The sequence below is a fragment of the Penicillium oxalicum genome, chromosome VI (assembly GCF_001723175.1).
Source record: "Penicillium oxalicum strain HP7-1 chromosome VI, whole genome shotgun sequence".
NCBI classification, from domain to species: Eukaryota; Fungi; Ascomycota; class Eurotiomycetes; order Eurotiales; family Aspergillaceae; genus Penicillium; species Penicillium oxalicum.
In genome coordinates this window covers 3,166,262-3,184,986 of record NC_064655.1, presented here as the reverse complement: position 1 = coordinate 3,184,986, position 18,725 = coordinate 3,166,262, and the positions used below count along the sequence as shown (strand labels likewise).

The window sequence follows — 18,725 nt, the reverse complement described above, 5'->3', positions numbered from 1 at the left end:
CCCCCATTTATCCGACACAGAAACCTGCCAGAAACACTCGAGACGACGCAGTCTCACGTGCTGGAACCCACTCGTGTGGCCGGTTAATTTACGGCAAAAAGCGACTCGATGGATCCCGGAGCGTGACAGTGCCACCCCCGTGGGGCTGAGTCAGCACGACCAAACCCGGTCGAGAGGAACTGAGAGCTGCGGTGGACGGGTCAGGTACCTCCTTCTGTGAGAGGTCAGTATGTGCCTGGGAGGTACCTCTGCAAGGTTCAAAGGAGTAGTAGCGCCGTCCGTTCTCTCCATCGAGAAGCGGCAGAAGGTTCCCGCGGTGAGCGTAAACAGTGGAGGGCCTCGTGTCTTGCAGACAGCGATTTGCGATTTAGTATTAGTACATTTAATTAGTATTACTCAAGATTCACCATTGAATCTCACTGTTAGGTTGAAGAGAAGAACGTACCCTTGGTATATCCAATGTGTGAAAATGACTGTCCTGTCCAATAGGCGACAATAGTACTGGGATCATCTGCATACTATGAAACGATCTACTTGAGCAACAGAAATCATGACTCGCAGGGATGGGTGACCAAAGTATACCGAATGGTACTTGCAGATGCAGCTTGGCTCCAGTGTGGTGCTCCGTACTACCCAAGTCCTGGCTGACGGTCGCTTCCGGGACAAGCACCGACTCTTACCGACACCGACACCGGCGCCCGCAAATCCGCACCCGCAATCATCTGCGAATCTCCGAATTGCTGTGTCAGGCCTGAATTGCTTCTCTTCCACTTCTCATCCTCCCTCCCTTCGTCCTGAGCCCTCTCCCCTCCTCCTCCTTCCTCCTCCCCACACCCCTCTCTCCCGCTTTCCGTCCCTCTCCATCGTCGACTCCGTGGTAAGTGGACGGTCCAATGTTTGGCTCTGGCCCTTTCAAGTCCGTGCAGTAAACTGGGCTGACCTCCACTCGTGCCAGGTCCGCCGGTCGCCCATCATGTCTGACAAGGCGCAACAACCCCTTCCTTTTGTCTACCAGTTCGCCGCAGGCGCCGTGGCTGGTGTCTCGGAGGTATGTCCATCTCCTCCCATGCAGAAAATGTTCCTCTTCTCCATCGAGAGAATCGGTCGCATGATCGCGTCGCGACCACCCCAAAATGGCAATTGGTAGCTAATCGTCCTCCCCGCACGGACAGATTCTGGTGATGTACGACTCCATTGCTCGACGCTCCCTCTTTTGACCATTGACGAGAAACTCGCACCACAAGCCAATGGCTTCTGGTTGCTTCTTCTACTTCTTCGTCTCTTTGTTTACTACTTCCGGATGATCGTTAACATGAAGGCGCTGTCAGGTACCCATTGGATGTCGTCAAGACCCGAGTGTAAGTGGAGAAAGCCATCGTTTCCATCCGGGACCTGCCTCCGAATCCCAATTGAACCGTTACTGACGCAATTCGTCCCGTGCGCACAGTCAACTTCAAACCGGACCTGCGGTCCCCGGTGGTGAACACTACAATGGCATGCTGGACTGCTTCCGCAAGATCATCAAGCAAGAAGGGTAGGTTCCAATACATGCCCCTTTCCCGGCGAGGCTCCGCTGCTCTCTCTCTCTCTCTCTTTCGCTCTTTCGCTCTTTCTCAACGCGTCTCATGCTCATCCGCGGATCGCGCCCACAGTTTCTCTCGTCTGTACCGTGGTATCTCTGCCCCGATTCTGATGGAGGCGCCTAAGCGTGCGACCAAGTTTGCCGCCAACGACAGCTGGGGTTCTTTCTACCGCAATCTCTTCGGTGTTCAGAAGCAGAATCAGAGCTTGGCTGTGCTCACGGGTGCCACCGCTGGTGCCACGGAGGCTTTCGTGGTCGTTCCCTTTGAGTTGGTCAAGATTCGTCTGCAAGACAAGGCCTCCGCGGGCAAGTACAATGGCATGATGGACGTGGTGAAGAAGATCGTCCAGCAAGAGGGCCCTCTCGCCATGTACAACGGTCTGGAGTCGACCCTGTGGCGTCACATTCTGTGGAACGCTGGTTACTTTGGCTGTATCTTCCAGGTCCGTGCCCAGCTGCCCCCGGCCGAGCCTGGCAACAAGGCACAGCAGACCCGCAATGACTTGATTGCCGGTACCATCGGTGGTATCGCCGGTACTCTTCTCAACACACCCATGGATGTGGTCAAGTCTCGTATCCAGAACACCACCAAGGTCCCCGGTCAGATTCCCAAGTACAACTGGGCCTGGCCCGCGTTGGGAACCGTCATGAAGGAGGAGGGCTTCGGAGCCCTGTACAAGGGATTCATCCCCAAGGTGCTTCGTCTGGGTCCCGGTGGAGGTATTCTCCTGGTCGTTTTCACCGGAGTGATGGACTTTTTCCGCAAGATGCGCGATGAATAGACTGTATGATCCATGTGTGTTTGGAAATTTGGCGTCTGCTCAAAAAATATATACCGTTTTCCTCTTTCTCTCTCTTTCTCTCTCTCTGTCTGTCTGTGTATAAGTGTGTGATGATGATCAGGTCGTCCAAACAGGTCCATGCATTCTAGGATGCAGCACAGCAGGAAAGCGATCTCGACAATTCACGTGCTTAGGATCTCACAAGCGGACTACACTTCGGAATTCGATCTTCACCTTTGTAGACGGTGTGGGTGTCAAGACCATCGTGAGACGTGGATGGAACATATCCAGTTGATCATCCTTAGACGGTGGGGGAGGAGACATGGACACCTAAAGGAGCTCTGGAGACCCTCCGCATTTTTCCATCTCCTTTTGCGCATCTGACCGCAGATTCTGAGCGTCTCCCATGCGTCTACCAATCGTGGCCTCAGGAACAAGCGTCCCCAGTTGGGGGGAGAAGGACAAAAATGAAAGAGAGCGGAAAGAACCCCGCGGGCGGAATTCCGGCTCGAGCACGAGTCGGTCCCTTGCCATTTTGGGCGCAGCACAGACCCATCATGAGTGGAGAGCACGGCTGTCCGATTTTCTGGGGTAAGTCGCTTTGTATATGAATTACGCTGGTCAATCATCAGATTGGCCTGGCATCTATTGGACATCGGGCCATGGACAACTTTGACATCTGACCGACCTGCTCCGTCTCACGTCCCTACAGGTCGCAGCTACGGAAATATTGCGCGCTGAGGACGTCTCACTTCCCCCTCTCTCCTGTTCCCCTTCCCAGATTCGATAAGAGGTTCTCACAAGCATATAGGCGGTAGTGTTCCCGATCTCATATAATATCATGCTCGGAGTCACTCCCTTTCTCTCTTAAATTTTCCTCCTCCCCTTTCATTCTATTTGTTCATGATTCTTTATAACGTAGCGCATTCCTAGTTTATCATCATGGCTATCGCAACAGCACTCGCGGCAATACACGACTTCATCCTGCAATCTCCACTGCAGTTCCTTGGAATATCAACCCTCGTGGCACCTCTCCTGTACATCATCTTGAACGAGTTCATTCGTGCATCGGCCCGCGTCAAAGGTCTCACAGGTCCAACCGGCCTGCCTCTCATTGGGAATCTGGCTCAGATCCGTGTCAATGCGGCAGAACAGTACCGGGAATGGGCCAGGAAGTTTGGCCCCGTGTATCAGATTCAGTTGGGCAATATTCCTGTCGTGGTGGTGAATTCGGCTGCGTCGGCCAAAGTGCTTTTTGGCCAGAATGCCCAGGCGTTGAGCTCGCGACCCGAGTTTTATACTTTTCATAAGGTTTGTTTTGGCTTTTTTTTACTTTGAAATTAGACCCCTTGGATGTGAAGATGAAAAGGAGAAAGAAGGGAAAGAAAGAGATGGAGTAGTCTCGTATTGAGATTGAAGGCTGCGGCGAGCAAGATTCCACGATCATCTCACGTTCAAGTGAACTTGTCCCTTTTTTTTTCATTTTGTTTGGGCTGACTCGTGACATCTGGTATACGATAGATTGTTTCGAATACAGCAGGCACCACAATCGGGACTTCGCCGTATAGCGAGTCCTTGAAACGACGTCGCAAGGGTGCCGCATCCGCGTTGAATCGACCCTCCGTCGAGACGTACGTTCCCCATCTCGATCTCGAATCCCGATCTTTCATCGACGAGCTCTACCGCTACGGCAAAGGCGGGAAGACTCCCATCGACCCGATGCCCATGATTCAACGACTGAGTCTGAGTCTTGCACTGACGCTGAACTGGGGCATCCGCATCGCTTCCCAGGAGGAAGATCTTTTTGACGAGATCACCGAGGTCGAGGAAGAAATCAGTCGATTCCGAAGTACCACGGGCAATTTGCAGGATTATATCCCGCTTCTGCGCCTGAATCCGATGAGTCGCAATTCCCAAAAGGCGGCGGAGATGCGAGCCCGTCGGGATAAGTATCTCAGTTCCTTGAACAAGGACTTGGAAGATCGCATGAGTAAGGGGATTCACAAGCCGTGTATTCAGGCGAATGTCATTCTGGACAAGGAGGCCAGGCTGAATGCGGAGGAGTTGACTTCGATCAGTCTGACCATGTTGTCGGGTGGGTTGGATACGGTGACGACACTGGTGGCGTGGAGTATCGGGTTGCTTTCATCGCGGCCGGATATTCAGAAGAACGCGGCAGAGGCAATTCGCGAATTTCATGGCCGAGATCAACCGCTATGTGCCGCTGATGATGATCAAAAGTGTGCTTATGTCGTTGCGCTGGTGAAGGAGTGTCTTCGGTAAGTGGAACAAATAGTCCCGGCTGTCGTTCGACCTTGTGTGATTTCTTGTGCCGGTACTGACCGGTCGACCGCATTCAAGCTATTTCACGGTCCTTCGACTGGCACTGCCTCGCACGTCCATCAGGGACGTGACGTACGAGGGCGTCCTTATCCCCAAGGGAACGGTCTTTTTCCTGAATGCATGGGCTTGCAACATGGGTGAGTTTTTCCCCTCCAAGTGCGCGAGTCGGGTTCATCGTTCGTTTGGCATGAGAAGAAAATTGGCTGACACGGAAATGTGTGGTGAAGATTCCGAGGTGTGGACAGACCCAGAGGTATTCCGACCAGAGCGTTGGCTTGAACAGCCCGATGCGCCGTTGTTCACGTATGGACTCGGATATCGCATGTGCGCGGGCTCTCTGCTGGCCAACCGCGAGCTCTATCTCGTTTTCATGCGCACGTTGAACAGCTTCCGCATTGAACCTCATGACCAAATGGACTGGGATCCCGTGCGAGGAAACTCGGACCCTACGAGCTTGGTGGCTATCCCCCAGAGGTATAAGGTGCGCTTTGTACCGAAAGATGTTGCAGCACTGGAAACGGCTCTCAAGGAATCATCTGTCGTGCGGTGATGGAGATCATGTTCATAATGTACGCTCTAGAAATGACGAACCCACAATAGTGGTGCAAAATCAATGGTTCAGAGATGAAGGCCGGGAGCTTCAAGATCTAACAAGTCACAAAGACATGAGCCAAATGAAATGGTGTAATCGACTCGCTAATGACAGTAAAGGGTGACGATGCTTGTAAGCAAGTCCCCAAAAAGAACAACAATAATGATCAATGCCCTTTATCTTCACAGTGAATGACAATGTCAACGGGAAAAACATAATACGTCCAGAAAGTGAGTGGGAAAAAAAAGGTATCAGGGTCATACATCATTAGGGCTCGGGGTGGGTAATCGTCCCGAGACAAGCAGGGATACAACATCAAGAAAGGGAACTTGCGCAGTGTAAAAAAGAAATACTCAGCTCAAATGGAGACAATATCCGCAAGGTCCGGGTGCTCAGCTGGAGAGCCACCGTTAACTTGATCGGGACTACTACCAGGTAGCCAAGCATCGTACAGAGGAAGAATGAGGCTTGGGTTGACATATTTCTTCAACCGCAGCCCAAGCTCTTGACTTCCGATGCGAATTGGGAGGGCGTCACGATCCATACCCATGGGTGGGGAGAATGTAGATGAGAGGGATGGAGAAACGTCACCGCCGCCAGGATTATCGCGGTTGATGCTCTTCAAGGCGATAAATTTCATGAGGGGTTCGTAGCTTCGTGCAAACCAGTACGAGAACCACACCGTGAAGCCCAGGAGGGGAACAAGGAGCAAGGACCGGGTGATGGCGCCTCGCAGCGCAAGAACGCCGATCATGGCGAGCTGATACACCACGAGTCCGACATACACGCGATTGCAGATCATCGGCCATGCGCGACCGGTCGAGTGCTGCTGGTGGTCCATCGCATACAAGAGCTGATACTTGTAAATGAACTGACCAATGGAGAAGTAAACCAAACCGAACAGACAGATGAGCCAGGAACTCGGAAAAACACTGTAAACGATGCAGATGATGAGTGCAAGGATTGTCTGCGGAATGGAAAAGCCGTAGCTGAACTTGGGAGGTGTTGACAGCTCGGCGTATTCCCGGGGCGTCTTGGCTCTGAAGAATTGCAGAGGGTACAAAGCGACATTTCCAAACTCCAACAGCCGGAAGGGAAATAGTCCCAATCCTTGAAGAACCAAGAGATTGATATAGAACTGTGTGAAGCTTTCCAATGAGGTCGCAAGGGCAAATGCGATTGTCGTAGCATCCTTGAATGCATCTCGCAAGTGTTCCCAGAACTTGTAAAACGACGTGGCGGTACCGAAAACGGTGAAGAGGAGGAATAGATTGAAGAATGAGAAGAAGAAATTCTTGGAGATGACAGAAAGCTCAATGTCACCGCGGGACATCATCCCTTGGTTATTGGACAACCCTATCAAGTTGTTAGTATATCCGTAAATCTTGAGACGACGCAGGTGACAAAACTCATGGCTTACATTCGTAAATATAGGGAACCGCCACCGTCAAGAGTGAGAAAGCGAGCGTAGGCAAACCAGTCGATACCAAGGATTTCAAGATGGGATGCTCGGCCAAGGTCTGCGCGAGCGCCGGAATGAACTTGCGAAGAGTGTCTAGCTCAAGCAGACCAGCGATGGGAAGCAAGAGCACAGACCAGAAGATGGTGAACAATCCAATGATGATAGTAATTGACCACGCCTGAGTCATTCGTCGGGAGCGTGAGAGATAGGTATTTTTCCAAACAATATCTGCCGGCGCAGGCGCAAGTCGAGCAAACATCTGCATCGGATGAGGGTCCAGCGTGGCCTGAGCGAGCATTTGAGATGCAGCAATCGATTCCATTGTCACAAAAGCGATCTCCGTTGGTGGAAAAACCTTGGTACGAGCATGTGTGACCTTCTCGTCAATCTTTCGAAGTTTTTCTTCGTAATAGTCGATCTCATCGACCAGTCGATAACGTAATTTGAGGGGGCCATACCAGACCCGAGTCTTTGGTCTCGTCTGACCATAGTCCAGGACATGATCGTGGTCGATGCCGTCCAGTAGCCGTGCATTCTCGTCGTCGACTTCTAAGCTTAGCCGTGCTCGCGTGTACTGTGGTTGACGTGTGAGAGGCAGGGTATTGTTGTCGCCTCGAGGGCGTTTATATCCGAGATGCTTTGTCCAGGCACGCTCCAACTTGCGAAGAATGTCCATCCGCTCATCAATCAGTCGGTCAAGCTCGCCCCATTTCCGACAGAGTGTAACGGATTCGACTTTGCCAACGCGAAGGCCCTCCACAAACTCTTTAATCTTATCTTCGCTGATCAATTCCGACGGAATCCCCGAGAGTCGCACAGTGCGATCCGTGGTTGTGGTTTGATTTCCAAGATACGACTGTCTCGTGCGGATGATCTTGTTCGTTTCTTGAAGCAAGAGGTAGATGGCCAGGCCGCTGAAGATATATGGGAAAAGCACATAGATCCAAATGTATCCCGGATCAGTCACCAGTTTGTCCTTATCCTTGTCTTTGCCAAAGAGACTGATTGCGTTCATCGAATCATTGCGCGGAGGTCGGAAGTCATCCCAGTCGGGTACACCATACTTTCCGGTGTACTTGTAATGAAGCGGAAGAATCACGGTCACGGCGAAGAAGAAGATGTACAGTAAAAGCCGGATTGCAAATTTGAAGAAGGAAAGGAACTTTTGCGCCGGAGACTCTCAGTCAGTACAAGGTCTCCGTGGGCAAGTTGGACGGCGGGTTGTTGTTGTTTTGACTCACCACGTACGCATCCAGCCCAGCGGACTGCAGGACCTCGTCCTCTGTGATCCGGTAGAGTACCGGAATCCATCCGAAGAAGCTGTCCGGTAACTCCGGAAGGGCGGAAGCAGCACAACGCTGTCGCCTTCGCGCAGCGTAGAGCTCTGTCCATTTCGGTCTCAGCACCTACGTAGCGGCACTGTCAGATGAAAGTTCTATTCGGATTGTTCTCAAGTGGCTTCGACGTGATGACGAACACAAAATGATAGAAATGCGCCCAGTCCCAAGGCGGAACTGATCACAAACTGAGTGTATAAATCTCGCGATTCCTTGGTCTGATCTCCCCAGCGCCGGGGGTGGTCGCCATCGTCGGAATTTTGAATGAGAGTAGTGAACAATGCGCTTGCTGCTGATGTCGTCAGTGACATTGTCGCGATGTTAAGACAGCCCACTACGGCTGATAAACTTCGAGTGCGTTGATTGTGTGGACTGTCAGAATAAGAGCTCCATGAGGTGCATCGAATATGGAAGATAGGTAGACCAAGCGAGCAACCAGAATTTCAGAGAAGTTTATTGGGTCCGGTATGATGATTGTATGGCAAAGAAGTTCAACTCCCGAATGGCCGCAAGTTTCCCCCTTGGTTGCCAACTAAAAAGGAGCCGAAACAATTTCGATGGCTTCAGATTGGGCACACGATGACGAGGGCGGTGAATACTCAACAATCCTCATGCGTCTACTTACTAGCCCCGATTTGGACAAAGTTACATTTTGCCTTGGGCATTTAAGCTGCGTGCTTCTGCAGGTACAGTCTACCCCAGCTCTGCACAATGTTTAGATGGTTCAACTGACTGGGCTTATCCTGGATTCAGCGCGAGGCTACAATCATAAGGCCATACTTTACTATTAATCTATCCCTGTATGATGTCTGGATCCAAGCATTCCCACTTCCCCACTCTAGCTGTGCAGCAGCTCCCCACTTGAGCTCCATTTGTATTGATACAAGCTCAAATCTACACCGCATCGACGGCCTGCTTTGGCTACTTTCAAGTGATCCGATAGGCACATCTCTGGTCGCAACACTTAGATCGAGGATACCTGCATGCAGCAGGAAAAGTGGGGAAATTCTAATTGGTGGTCAAAAAAATGAACAAAAAGACACTCTCATCAACAATGTTGACAGCAATCATTTGACTCGAATCATTTGCTCGACACCTAGCAGCCAGAGGTTGATTACTCGGTGGGCCAGAGTCAATTATGGAGAAAGCGGTTGAGAAAAGTAACGAAGTGGCTGTGATCACGTTAGCCATGTCCCCTCCCAAAAAGAAAAGCCCCCTGCTTATTTTCTTTGTCCACTAGACTCGTTGATGCCAACTCTAATACAAAAGCGACCCTGGTGAATGGCGAGTCTAGAGCATGGCAAGTACTTCCAAGACGCGAAGCTTCAGCGCAGGTTGAGTCTCGGGGATTATTCCACTTCTCCAATGTCATTGTGGTCGAAGGAATCCAGTGATGGAACGCATATTCATTTGGCAAGTCATTAGAGCATCGCAGTCTCGGGGTGTCAGGCTTCGTTGTACACAGCACTTCTGATATCACGTGAAAGTGAATGAAAATTTTTCCGAGATGATCTCTTAATCGCAAGCTTGCGCAAGATGCGTCTATCGATGCTCAAATCTTTAAAGCCATGTTCAAGACTGGAAGTTCATGGAATAGCCCCCCGTATTGGGATCCTGAACAAATTTGAAGTTGTCGGTCGACAACCCGAATGGCTTCAGAAATCCATTCCCAAGCTATATTGGTTCCGGATGTCAGTGCTTTTGATCCTCAAAAAGACAGGAGGGAGTTATTTTCAACTGACCTCCTTCATCTTGGACATCATCTCCCCGACCTCCTTGTCTTTGGCCTCGTTCACCCGGGGAGGTAATTCGCGAAGCGCTCTCTGTACGATGCGCTTTTCGTCTGCTGGCAAAGTCTCCATCGAATTCAGCACCTGGTAGTCTTCCATGGCCCCCTGTAAATTCGCCCAACCACCCAGGTTCGATCTCGCCTTGGCCCGCCGCATTAGAGACTTAGCACGGATCCGGAGAACATTGGTCCGTTGCGTGTCGAGCTCCTTCAACTGTGCGAGCTGTTTCTCTTCCGCCTCCGCATCCTCTGCCGATAGCTCTACCACGTCGGTGTTTTCCTTTGTGGCGGCCGCGGAGTCGGAGGATCCGGTTCCTTCACTGGGCTTGTCCTTTGCCTCGTTCATTGGAACGATCTTCTCCAATCGATCAAGGGATGCCGTCGCCGAATCGATCGCCGCCTTCCAATCCTCCAGTTTCAAGTAACATGCCGCAATATTGCTCCGGAGGACGGCGACATCGTAATCAAGGTAGTTTGGACAAGAGGATAGCGCACGGTCGTACGTCGAGATGGCTTGATCATAGCAGGCCGCAGTGAACAGCGAGTTGGCCTCTTTTTTGATCTCTTGGGATTCTTGCAGCAGGCGCTGGGATCGTTATCAGTTCAAATCCTGTGTTGTTGGTGCCTACCCACCGGGCAGCTCGAACTTACAGCTTCCTCCTCCGCGGGGAAACGTGCGTCGTGAAATTCGTCGTCATCACTGTCTGAGCCTGAATCCTGTGGGTCTGGATGTTGAAGTGGTTCTTTGCGGTCTCTTGGAGACTCTGTCTGGTGATCGGTCGCCATTTTGTTCAATGCGTATGTGGAATAATTCCGCAAAGACTGCGGGGATCGGATTACACCCCGCGGCCCCAATCAGCCTGAGAGACACGTGATCTGCCCTGGCGCCAGCCTCCAAACCGCGAGTTTGGGCTTTGAATCTTCTGGAATTGACGAGCGAAAAGCAGCTTGGCTTGGCATTCACGCAATGGAAACAACTATGGCCTCAATCCAAGCGGTCGTTAGGTAAGGTAAGTAGGAGTCTTCTGGGAAACGCAATGACCATCAGACTAAGAAAATGGATATGAATCCATCAGCCCCAATGGCGCAGTGATATGTTTGCTCGATAGAGTAGAGTGAGTTTTATGGTTGCTTCGTCCCCAGTCCTTCCGAATAGTCACCGCCTGTAACAAAGTATATTTGGGTAATTCCGCAATGAGGTGACAATATCTGAACCTCTCTTCCACGGACAGACCACCAACTCTTGATCTGCTCCCTTTCATGATCTTTTCGCACTTCCCAGATTTTGTGTCGCTTCTCTCAGCCCAACATTGCGTTGGTCTAGCGGTCAGGTGCAATGCTTGGCGAGTCTGCAAGGCTGAGGTCATGTCGTGATTCGGTTTCTCCATGCAGATTCCTTGGGTCTGTCGAGTGTGAACCAATCGGTTCTCCGGGTGCACCATCTGGTTAGTATGCGCAAGCCGCCTTTTCGGCGTCGCCGACTTGAACGTGCTCAGAAAATGAAACTCAGAATCCACAGCGCCCCGGTCCACATAGTTGGACCATTTGCTGAGCACCTGGGGGCCGTTTTGAGTCTAGTCCCATGATGATCTCACCTGGGCGACCATGCAGATGAGCGCAGCCGCATCGGCTCCACCAACGGCCTTCTTCTGCTAGAGATCGATCGGAAAAGAGGGTGGTGCACAACGCAATGATATATGGGCAACGAGTTATCATGATAGTCGTAGAAAATGATGTGAACCGCAATCTGGAATCCGTCGTCTCTGTGTCTCCTTCACCCTCCTTGAATGAGTCCGTCAGCTTTCCGAGCAAGCTGAGCCATCATGTCTGTCAGGCAGTCGAGGTCACCGGACAATCCTGGGCATGAAGATTCTCAGCAGCCTCGTAGGAACGTCAAAGCCGGATCAAAGAAAAGAGAAACCTCCAATGCAGATTTTTTATGGATCAATGTGCAGGATGAGGACCCCCACGATCGGGATGCTTCCCGGGAGAAGCAAGCTTTCATCAGAACGAGGCATCATCGGCTTAGAAAAGAGTCAAAACTACGAAGCTCAGAATCTACAACGGAAGCACAGTCACACTACGATAGTCCAGCCACTGAAGATTCGTCCAGTCAAAGTGAGGATGACCAGTATGTCTCCTCGACCAAGGAGCAGTCTCCGCCTCTGTGTCAACCGCTTGACCAGAGCATCGCCCTGGCTTTCCCCTACCTCGCACGCACAACAAATCAGAGCATGACAATGTATCTTCAACACTGTAAGATGGCACTATCTTAGTTCATTGCGACTCGAGTCGGTCCACAGGAGTCAATGATCTGTCAAGCAATTGGAAGATCCGATTGGGAGGACTATCTGGCTAATTGAGGGTCTCAGACCAAGCGCATGCGACTAAACTCTGTTTCCCAATTGGGGATACTCACATTACATTTCGATACCTGCGAATGGCCCTAGATCATCCAGCCCTGATACAAATTCTCCTCTCGACCAGTGCATTTCATCGCGCCACCTTGCATCATGTGAGCGGCGCACCATCTCAGATGATTCGTAGTTCGACACAGGACGCTATACGGTTACGATCAGACACGATCAAATCGATTCAGGGGATTCTGGTCGAGCCGTACAAGTTTTACTCGGAAATCACTCTCAGGGTGATTGCACATATTATGTGTGTCGAGGTAAGCCACACCTGGACATCTTGCTATAGAAGCTTCTTCCTTTTTTTCCCCTTCTCTCTCCTTTGAGAATGTCTCGTTCGTTGCATCCCTAAGCAGACTACCATGCTTATCAATAAATGAAATGTGCTTAATAGGCAGCCGAGGCCAACATGCAAGCAGTTCATGCTCATGAGAGAGCGATCAAAAAAATCATTGACGGACTGGGAGGTCTCGACAATTTGGGATATGATTCTCTCTCCATTCTACACGTGTGAGTACTTGTGGCAACTTTTCCCCCTTTCTTGAGGATTACGGCCGGCAAATAAACTTATTTGGCTGAACTTCCTCTACAGATGCGATCTGATGCGAGGGCTTACCAGTGACACGCCCCTCCAACTGAACAAATCCTGGAAATGGGAACTCAAAGTCCGCACCGAGTGCCTGTTCCTACACGAGGAGCATGAAATTCCTCCCTCATCGTTTGTCGGAAGACGCTTCTTCAATTCTCCTTGGTCTGCAGGTCTTCATCCCCAATTGGTTCCCACCCTTCGTTCATTACAAAAGCTGGTCTCGCTCTACGAAGGAGTGACTTCCTCAACCTGGACCCAAACCCGCATGGACAACGATGGCCTGCTACTATTAGATCATGAGCTACTCGCCATAGCCCACGACTGCTCGCTGCCCGCGTTTCAGGACACTCTTCGTCTGACAGTGCTGATCTACACCGTCGTCCGAATCCGAGGATTCAGTGGCATGCCATGCGCAGACATTTTTGTGGACACCCTTCGCAGAAGTCTACAGCGAAGCTTTCTCTTTCTTGATGGGAATGCGCCTGATCTTCTGCTATGGATTTTTTTCATCGGCAGTCTTGCCTCCAGAGGCCGGCGGTACCATGCATGGTTTCTGCTGCGATTGCAGGTGGCGGCGCGCAAATTGTCCCTTGAGCAGTGGGACCGTGCGGTTCTCGTCTTGCAGGAATATCTCTTTGTGTACAGACCAACGGACGGATTTGTCAAGGAGATGTGGGAGTTTGCGATGCGGGAAAAAGTGGTGGAAGTCTAATTCCTGGACTCGACATCGGCGAGAGTCCAGTTTGAAAAGTCTTTAGACCCGCACATTTCTGTGGAATATATTTACTTATAGTGAGGGTGTTTAGCAGCGCACAATAGGTAGCTTGTCATGAACAACTTTAATCTCCAGTCAAGGCCGGACGTCATCTCAATCAAACAATTTCAGCCCTTCGGCTTCCGATGATTAGTAGAAACCCTCGCGGTGTATCTGACCCGGCAGAACGCCAGCGTTCTGCAACCCAGTCTCTGTTGCATCCCCAAAACTATTGGGTCCGCAAACAAAAACCTCCTTTCTCCTAGGTACAGTTTTCCAAAAAGCCGATCCCACGCGCCCTGGGTGAGCCTCAACCGTGACATTGTCCTGGATCATCATGGACACATCAACATCCTCCTCGCTGGTGAAAAGATGAAGCGTAATTTTCATCTTGGCTGAAATGCTTTTCAAGGAGGGATGGATCAGTTTAAGCATGAGGTCCGGCTCACGGGTAGAGAGAACAAGCCAAATGTCTCCCTCGATGGATGAACCACGCTTCTTTAAAGCTTGAAGCATGGCCAGGAATGGAGTGAGACCGATTCCCCCTGCGATCCAAAGGACATCAAGCTTGTACGCGGGACTTAAAACAAAGTCTCCTGTGACTCCCACAAGGCCGGCAGAAACAGACCCGTCCAGCTGGAGAGTTGTCCCAAAGTTTGAATTCGCTCCGTGCTCCTCGAGGAGATTAAACAAAGCGCCCGTTACCGTGCCGCCTGGCATTCTGCGCATGGTGATTTCAAACCAGGTGGCACTTTCGTTCTCGTGGGCACTCGAAACCGTCCAGGTCCGAACTCGATCATCGTTGATAGACTCTGGAGCAGCGTCCGCCATGTGTTGATACCGAGGCGGACCGATCCAGTCCATAAAGTCGAGAACCACGGATTGACCAGGCGTGATCTTGATACCAGCAGCTTTGCAGTCGGCGCTGATGCCGAATCTTAACACCGCAAGGTCGGGAGATAGCTGTACAGCTCCCTGGACATGTGCGCTATGGTTACCACTTTGGTTCGCCTGTGTGACAGTTTCTTCAACCAGATACTTCACTTTCGGACTGTAAGGGCTACGTTCGACATGTGTCCCCTCCTTTTGACGTACAGGAAGTGCATCTCGTACGAGTGTATACCCAGTCACTCTCACAGTAGTGAGACTTGCGTGTCTGGCCATAATTCCAAGAGCACTCTCGCCGACATGATTTTCCGCAGTGCCTGTCAAATAAAGTACATCACCCGTGTCAAAAGAAACGAAGGTCAGTCCTGCAAGCCCAGTGCTCTCGATATTCCCAAGGCTGGACACAAATCGGTTGCCTGAGTAGTCTGGGATTACTACTGTCCGGCCATCTGAGCGACGAACCCGGACGAATCCCGGCAAGCCGCTTCGAGCATTCATGCCCGCGTGAGCAGGATGTGTCGATGCAATAGATGGCTCGGGCCTGTAGATCGATGCCATGAAAATGGTGTCAGCTGTATGAATGATTTCGATGACTTCATCGGGCAATCTCTCGTCCGGTAATAGCTTGGGTCTGTGATAGGCAACATCGGGCCTTGTGTATGGGTAAGACACGAGTTCTCGCACATTGATATACTTTGGGCAGTTTCTAACGCTTGGTCAGCAGACTGGTCTCTGAGCAAAGAGTTGTGTCTCAATTAATGACACTTACCCTAATGTCTCCGTCACAGCCACATCAATTTGATATTTCAGCTCCGTCAGAGCTTTAACATCTGTAATCGCGCCTGCGAGCTTGTTCCGGCGCCGTGTAGAAAATTCGATCCCCAACCCCGCCGTCAGGCGCCTATCTGATGAAATCCCGCCTGATAGTTTGGGAGAGAGCAGAACATTGAGCGTCTCTAGCAGGGGATCTCCTTTCCATAGCTTAGTGTGAATATTTAGGGATCGTGCACTGGGGCTGTGAATGAAGCCAACATCGCCAGTCGTTCCTGAGACTATCGCACCCCAGGGTCGTCCCTCTCCGTCAATTGTGGTCAACGGAATGAACGAGATGTTGGACGAGTGAAATATGCGATGCTGCTCCGGCATGAAATTGGCGACTCGAGCCCAATCATGCTTGACGGCAGCGTCGAACCCAAGCTTACGTTGGATTGCGATCTCGCCAGGATGCCAGCCTTGAAGAGCATTCAACGCCATGATCACGTCTCCTTGTCGATGGGTCAGATCTCACTTGGGGAGGCCGAGGAATTAATTTGGAACCCCAGCTGGCGTAGCAAAGTCATACAACATTCATCCTATGGCGGGTCAAGGGCCAGATGCAGTGGGGTGGTGAGATGAAAGCTATTGATTACCAAGACTCGAAATGTCATCGATGGCGGACGCATTCCACACCCACCCGTGGGGCTTTGCTCGGGGTTTGGCAGCGACCTGGTAGACGCACCGAACGCCACTGGAACTGTACTTGTCCAATTATTCAGCCTGAATGGAACACCGACGACCATTCACGGATCTGAGTCAGATCCTACGATCGAGTCATCCAGCGAGCTCGACAATCCTAGATTTAGGTCTGATCATTCCCCGCACTACTTTTCCAGTCTTGTGCTCCCCCAATCCATGATTACTAATCCGATGTTGATCATACCTGCCTCAATCTTCAGGTCCAACCCAACTACGAGACTTTATTAAGCTAGGAGTAGCTAGTTAGTAGGAACTGTACTACAGTACTAGTGAGATATGTGGCATGAGCCTGTACTGTAAGGAGTGACGAGCAATTTCCGTATCTTTCTGGGCCAAGAATCCTACAGGCAATCACTTTTGTAATAATTTAACGTCTTTCGGGTAACATGGATGAAGCATAAAATCGCTGATCGCTCATTCCCAAGTAGGTACTAGATGATAGGCCGATAATTCCCTCGAAAGTTTCACCTCCTCGCAATCCACCCGAGTAGTGCACAAAAGCAACACCCGCTCTTAATGTAGTGACCGGCTTTAGATCTTACTTAGCCTCTTGGGGGTACAAGCTGCAGCCGAAATGTTCTTGTTCGTCAACTCAATTTCCTCGGAGAATGATCTGACCAAGTATCATCTCTTGTAGGCGTAGATCGACCGAACAGTCTCTGTATGGCATACGGGCTTTAATGACTACTATAGGAAACATCGTGTCTATCGTCATCTCTCTATATATTTCATGTATTATATCCTCTTTCTGCCGGGTATATGTACCTGCATCACTCATTCGGTTCAAGGAGTCCTCTCGGTAGTAGTATAGTATTCTGGCGTAGGTAGGACATGATGCACAGCTAAACCTCCAAAAATGTTGACACTCTTAGTATTAAGTTCTTCATTCTCCGAAGTAGGCTTTTTTTACTTCAAGTCTCACTTAACTATGTACTTTGCAAAATCATCCGAGGATCGTATACTCTGCGACAGAGGACTGGTAGGCCAAACAATGACATCACTCAGTAGAGATAAGCTTGAGCGCGGCTCCGCAATCCGTAATTCAATGCCATCTTATCATCACGTGTGCTCCAAGAGAGCGACCCTCAATCAACACCCTTCGACCTGGGCCGAAGATGGAAGTCCGACTGTCTGCTTTCATACTCCGATCTTCTTCCTCGGCTCTCGGACTGTCAACAACCATGCGCCAACAAAGATGAATCCCAAATTGGAGAGCTTCCTCAACTCGAGCTCGTTCTTCTTCTTCAGTCTAATTTGTTTAGGCCTCATCTGCCTCACGCCAGCCGATGCGATCTACCAATGTTGGGTCACCCGGCGACTCACAAACATCTTCTTCATCGCCGGCGCATACGTACTCACCTTTGTCCTGGCCTTTCTCATCTATGCTACACGACTCTATACCAACCGGACAGCCTTGGCGGGAATCCCCAAAGTGTGGATCCCCGTTGAAGAGGAGGATGTCACCAAAAGCGTGAGACGCCTGGTCGTGGAGGGACTGGCGCGTAGCGCAATTATTGCCTATCAAGCTTGCCCGCGCGACACAACTGGAGAAGAGGATAGCTTTTTAAACTACAAGGATCTCGCGATTGACCCCAAACACCCTCCCTGGGGTTCGGTCGAGCATCCTGGCTGGTCATCTCCCGAATCACCCGATCTACCTAATCTTCCTTATCGCACCGTGATCACGGAACTCCCGAATCTCATTGAGGCTAAAGCCGTGTCCACCGCACCGGCCGAAAACACCCTACCGGACGGAATGGACCCCTTTCCAGATACACGTGTTGTGGAAGTTCTTCAAAGACCCGCTTCAATGGGTCTCCGGCAATATGTCGGACACCTTGCGAACCTCGGAGTCATCAATTCCCCCGGTCTCGAGGCTGATTTCCTGGCGCTTTACGAGCGAGCGCGATTCTCATCACGTCCGCTCCACGCATCTGAATTCCGTGAATTAATGCACCTGTTCGCCGAAATTCTCCGAGAAATCACACCTTTGGCTCCACCGATCCTGGAGGGGATTCGTGACAGTGCAAGCTATCATCAAACTGACACCGAGTCGATAATCGGGCCCTCGGACGAGGAAGGTGAAACAGATACCGTGGATCATTACGTCTATGAGCGCGCATTCACCCCAAAACGCAGTAACAGTCTGCGCCCATCGAATTCCTCTGCATGGGAGGCTTCGTCCGTTCATGGCACAGCCCCTATCGCACAGAGCCCCGTATCCCGCTTCTCTGCTCGGAGTGGTTCATATGGTGGGCTGCATCCGACAGGGACTCGCTCGACCGAGTCACTCCGTCGCGTTCGGTCCGGACAATCTGGTAGTTCTGTGGGGAGTGTGATTCGCCTGGCGCGGACCACAAATCCTGCTGATTTACCCTATACAATCCACTACGCCGGGCGTGGGAACTAATCACTTTTCAATTCCTATGATACCCCTCGATCACTGTGTACCTTATTTTATTCAAGAGATTTTGTTGTAAACGATGTATTGCAGTGCAATACACACATTTTCCCTTTTTTTCTTGTTTGGAAGCTGCAGGAGTGACACCTCTCTGTGTCTATATTTACATAGCCACTCATTCTGTGCATCTCTTCCGAAAGTTCATCCTCAGACCAATTCAGTCGAGAAACGAGGGCCCGGACAGTCGTCAGTCGAATCAAAAACTCATCTGGGCGCA

General features: G+C 50.9%; 7 protein-coding genes across 7 annotated transcripts; 4 read left to right on the top strand and 3 right to left on the bottom strand.

Annotated features, from left to right (window-relative positions):
- Positions 1 to 598: 598 nt before the first annotated feature.
- POX_f08322 (putative mitochondrial 2-oxodicarboxylate carrier) lies at positions 599 to 2,364 on the top strand (the record flags this gene model as incomplete). Its single annotated transcript, XM_050117098.1, has 4 exons — positions 599 to 877; positions 956 to 1,048; positions 1,148 to 1,358; positions 1,448 to 2,364. 4 exons carry the CDS (start codon positions 599 to 601, stop codon positions 2,362 to 2,364), a joined length of 1,500 nt encoding a protein of 499 aa, XP_049967237.1.
- Positions 2,365 to 3,306: 942 nt separating this feature from the next.
- POX_f08321 (3-hydroxyphenylacetate 6-hydroxylase) lies at positions 3,307 to 5,257 on the top strand (the record flags this gene model as incomplete). The annotated part of the gene is made up of 3 exons (XM_050117097.1): positions 3,307 to 3,675; positions 3,886 to 4,643; positions 4,726 to 5,257. The coding sequence occupies 3 exons, from the start codon at positions 3,307 to 3,309 to the stop codon at positions 5,255 to 5,257; spliced, it is 1,659 nt and encodes a 552-aa protein (XP_049967236.1).
- A 400-nt stretch (positions 5,258 to 5,657) lies between these two features.
- POX_f08320 (Calcium permeable stress-gated cation channel 1) lies at positions 5,658 to 8,409 on the bottom strand (the record flags this gene model as incomplete). The annotated part of the gene is made up of 4 exons (XM_050117096.1): positions 5,658 to 6,655; positions 6,720 to 7,923; positions 8,003 to 8,167; positions 8,239 to 8,409. The coding sequence occupies 4 exons, from the start codon at positions 8,407 to 8,409 to the stop codon at positions 5,658 to 5,660; spliced, it is 2,538 nt and encodes an 845-aa protein (XP_049967235.1).
- Positions 8,410 to 9,670: 1,261 nt separating this feature from the next.
- POX_f08319 (uncharacterized protein) lies at positions 9,671 to 10,673 on the bottom strand (the record flags this gene model as incomplete). The annotated part of the gene is made up of 3 exons (XM_050117095.1): positions 9,671 to 9,772; positions 9,841 to 10,473; positions 10,539 to 10,673. The coding sequence occupies 3 exons, from the start codon at positions 10,671 to 10,673 to the stop codon at positions 9,671 to 9,673; spliced, it is 870 nt and encodes a 289-aa protein (XP_049967234.1).
- A 1,037-nt stretch (positions 10,674 to 11,710) lies between these two features.
- POX_f08318 (uncharacterized protein) lies at positions 11,711 to 13,602 on the top strand (the record flags this gene model as incomplete). Its single annotated transcript, XM_050117094.1, has 4 exons — positions 11,711 to 12,143; positions 12,260 to 12,561; positions 12,696 to 12,811; positions 12,894 to 13,602. The coding sequence occupies 4 exons, from the start codon at positions 11,711 to 11,713 to the stop codon at positions 13,600 to 13,602; spliced, it is 1,560 nt and encodes a 519-aa protein (XP_049967233.1).
- Positions 13,603 to 13,794: 192 nt separating this feature from the next.
- On the bottom strand, positions 13,795 to 15,786 carry POX_f08317 (uncharacterized protein; the record flags this gene model as incomplete). Its single annotated transcript, XM_050117093.1, has 2 exons — positions 13,795 to 15,238; positions 15,302 to 15,786. The coding sequence occupies 2 exons, from the start codon at positions 15,784 to 15,786 to the stop codon at positions 13,795 to 13,797; spliced, it is 1,929 nt and encodes a 642-aa protein (XP_049967232.1).
- Positions 15,787 to 17,038: 1,252 nt separating this feature from the next.
- On the top strand, positions 17,039 to 18,457 carry POX_f08316 (uncharacterized protein; the record flags this gene model as incomplete). Its single annotated transcript, XM_050117092.1, has 1 exon — positions 17,039 to 18,457. One exon carries the CDS (start codon positions 17,039 to 17,041, stop codon positions 18,455 to 18,457), a length of 1,419 nt encoding a protein of 472 aa, XP_049967231.1.
- Positions 18,458 to 18,725: the final 268 nt, after the last annotated feature.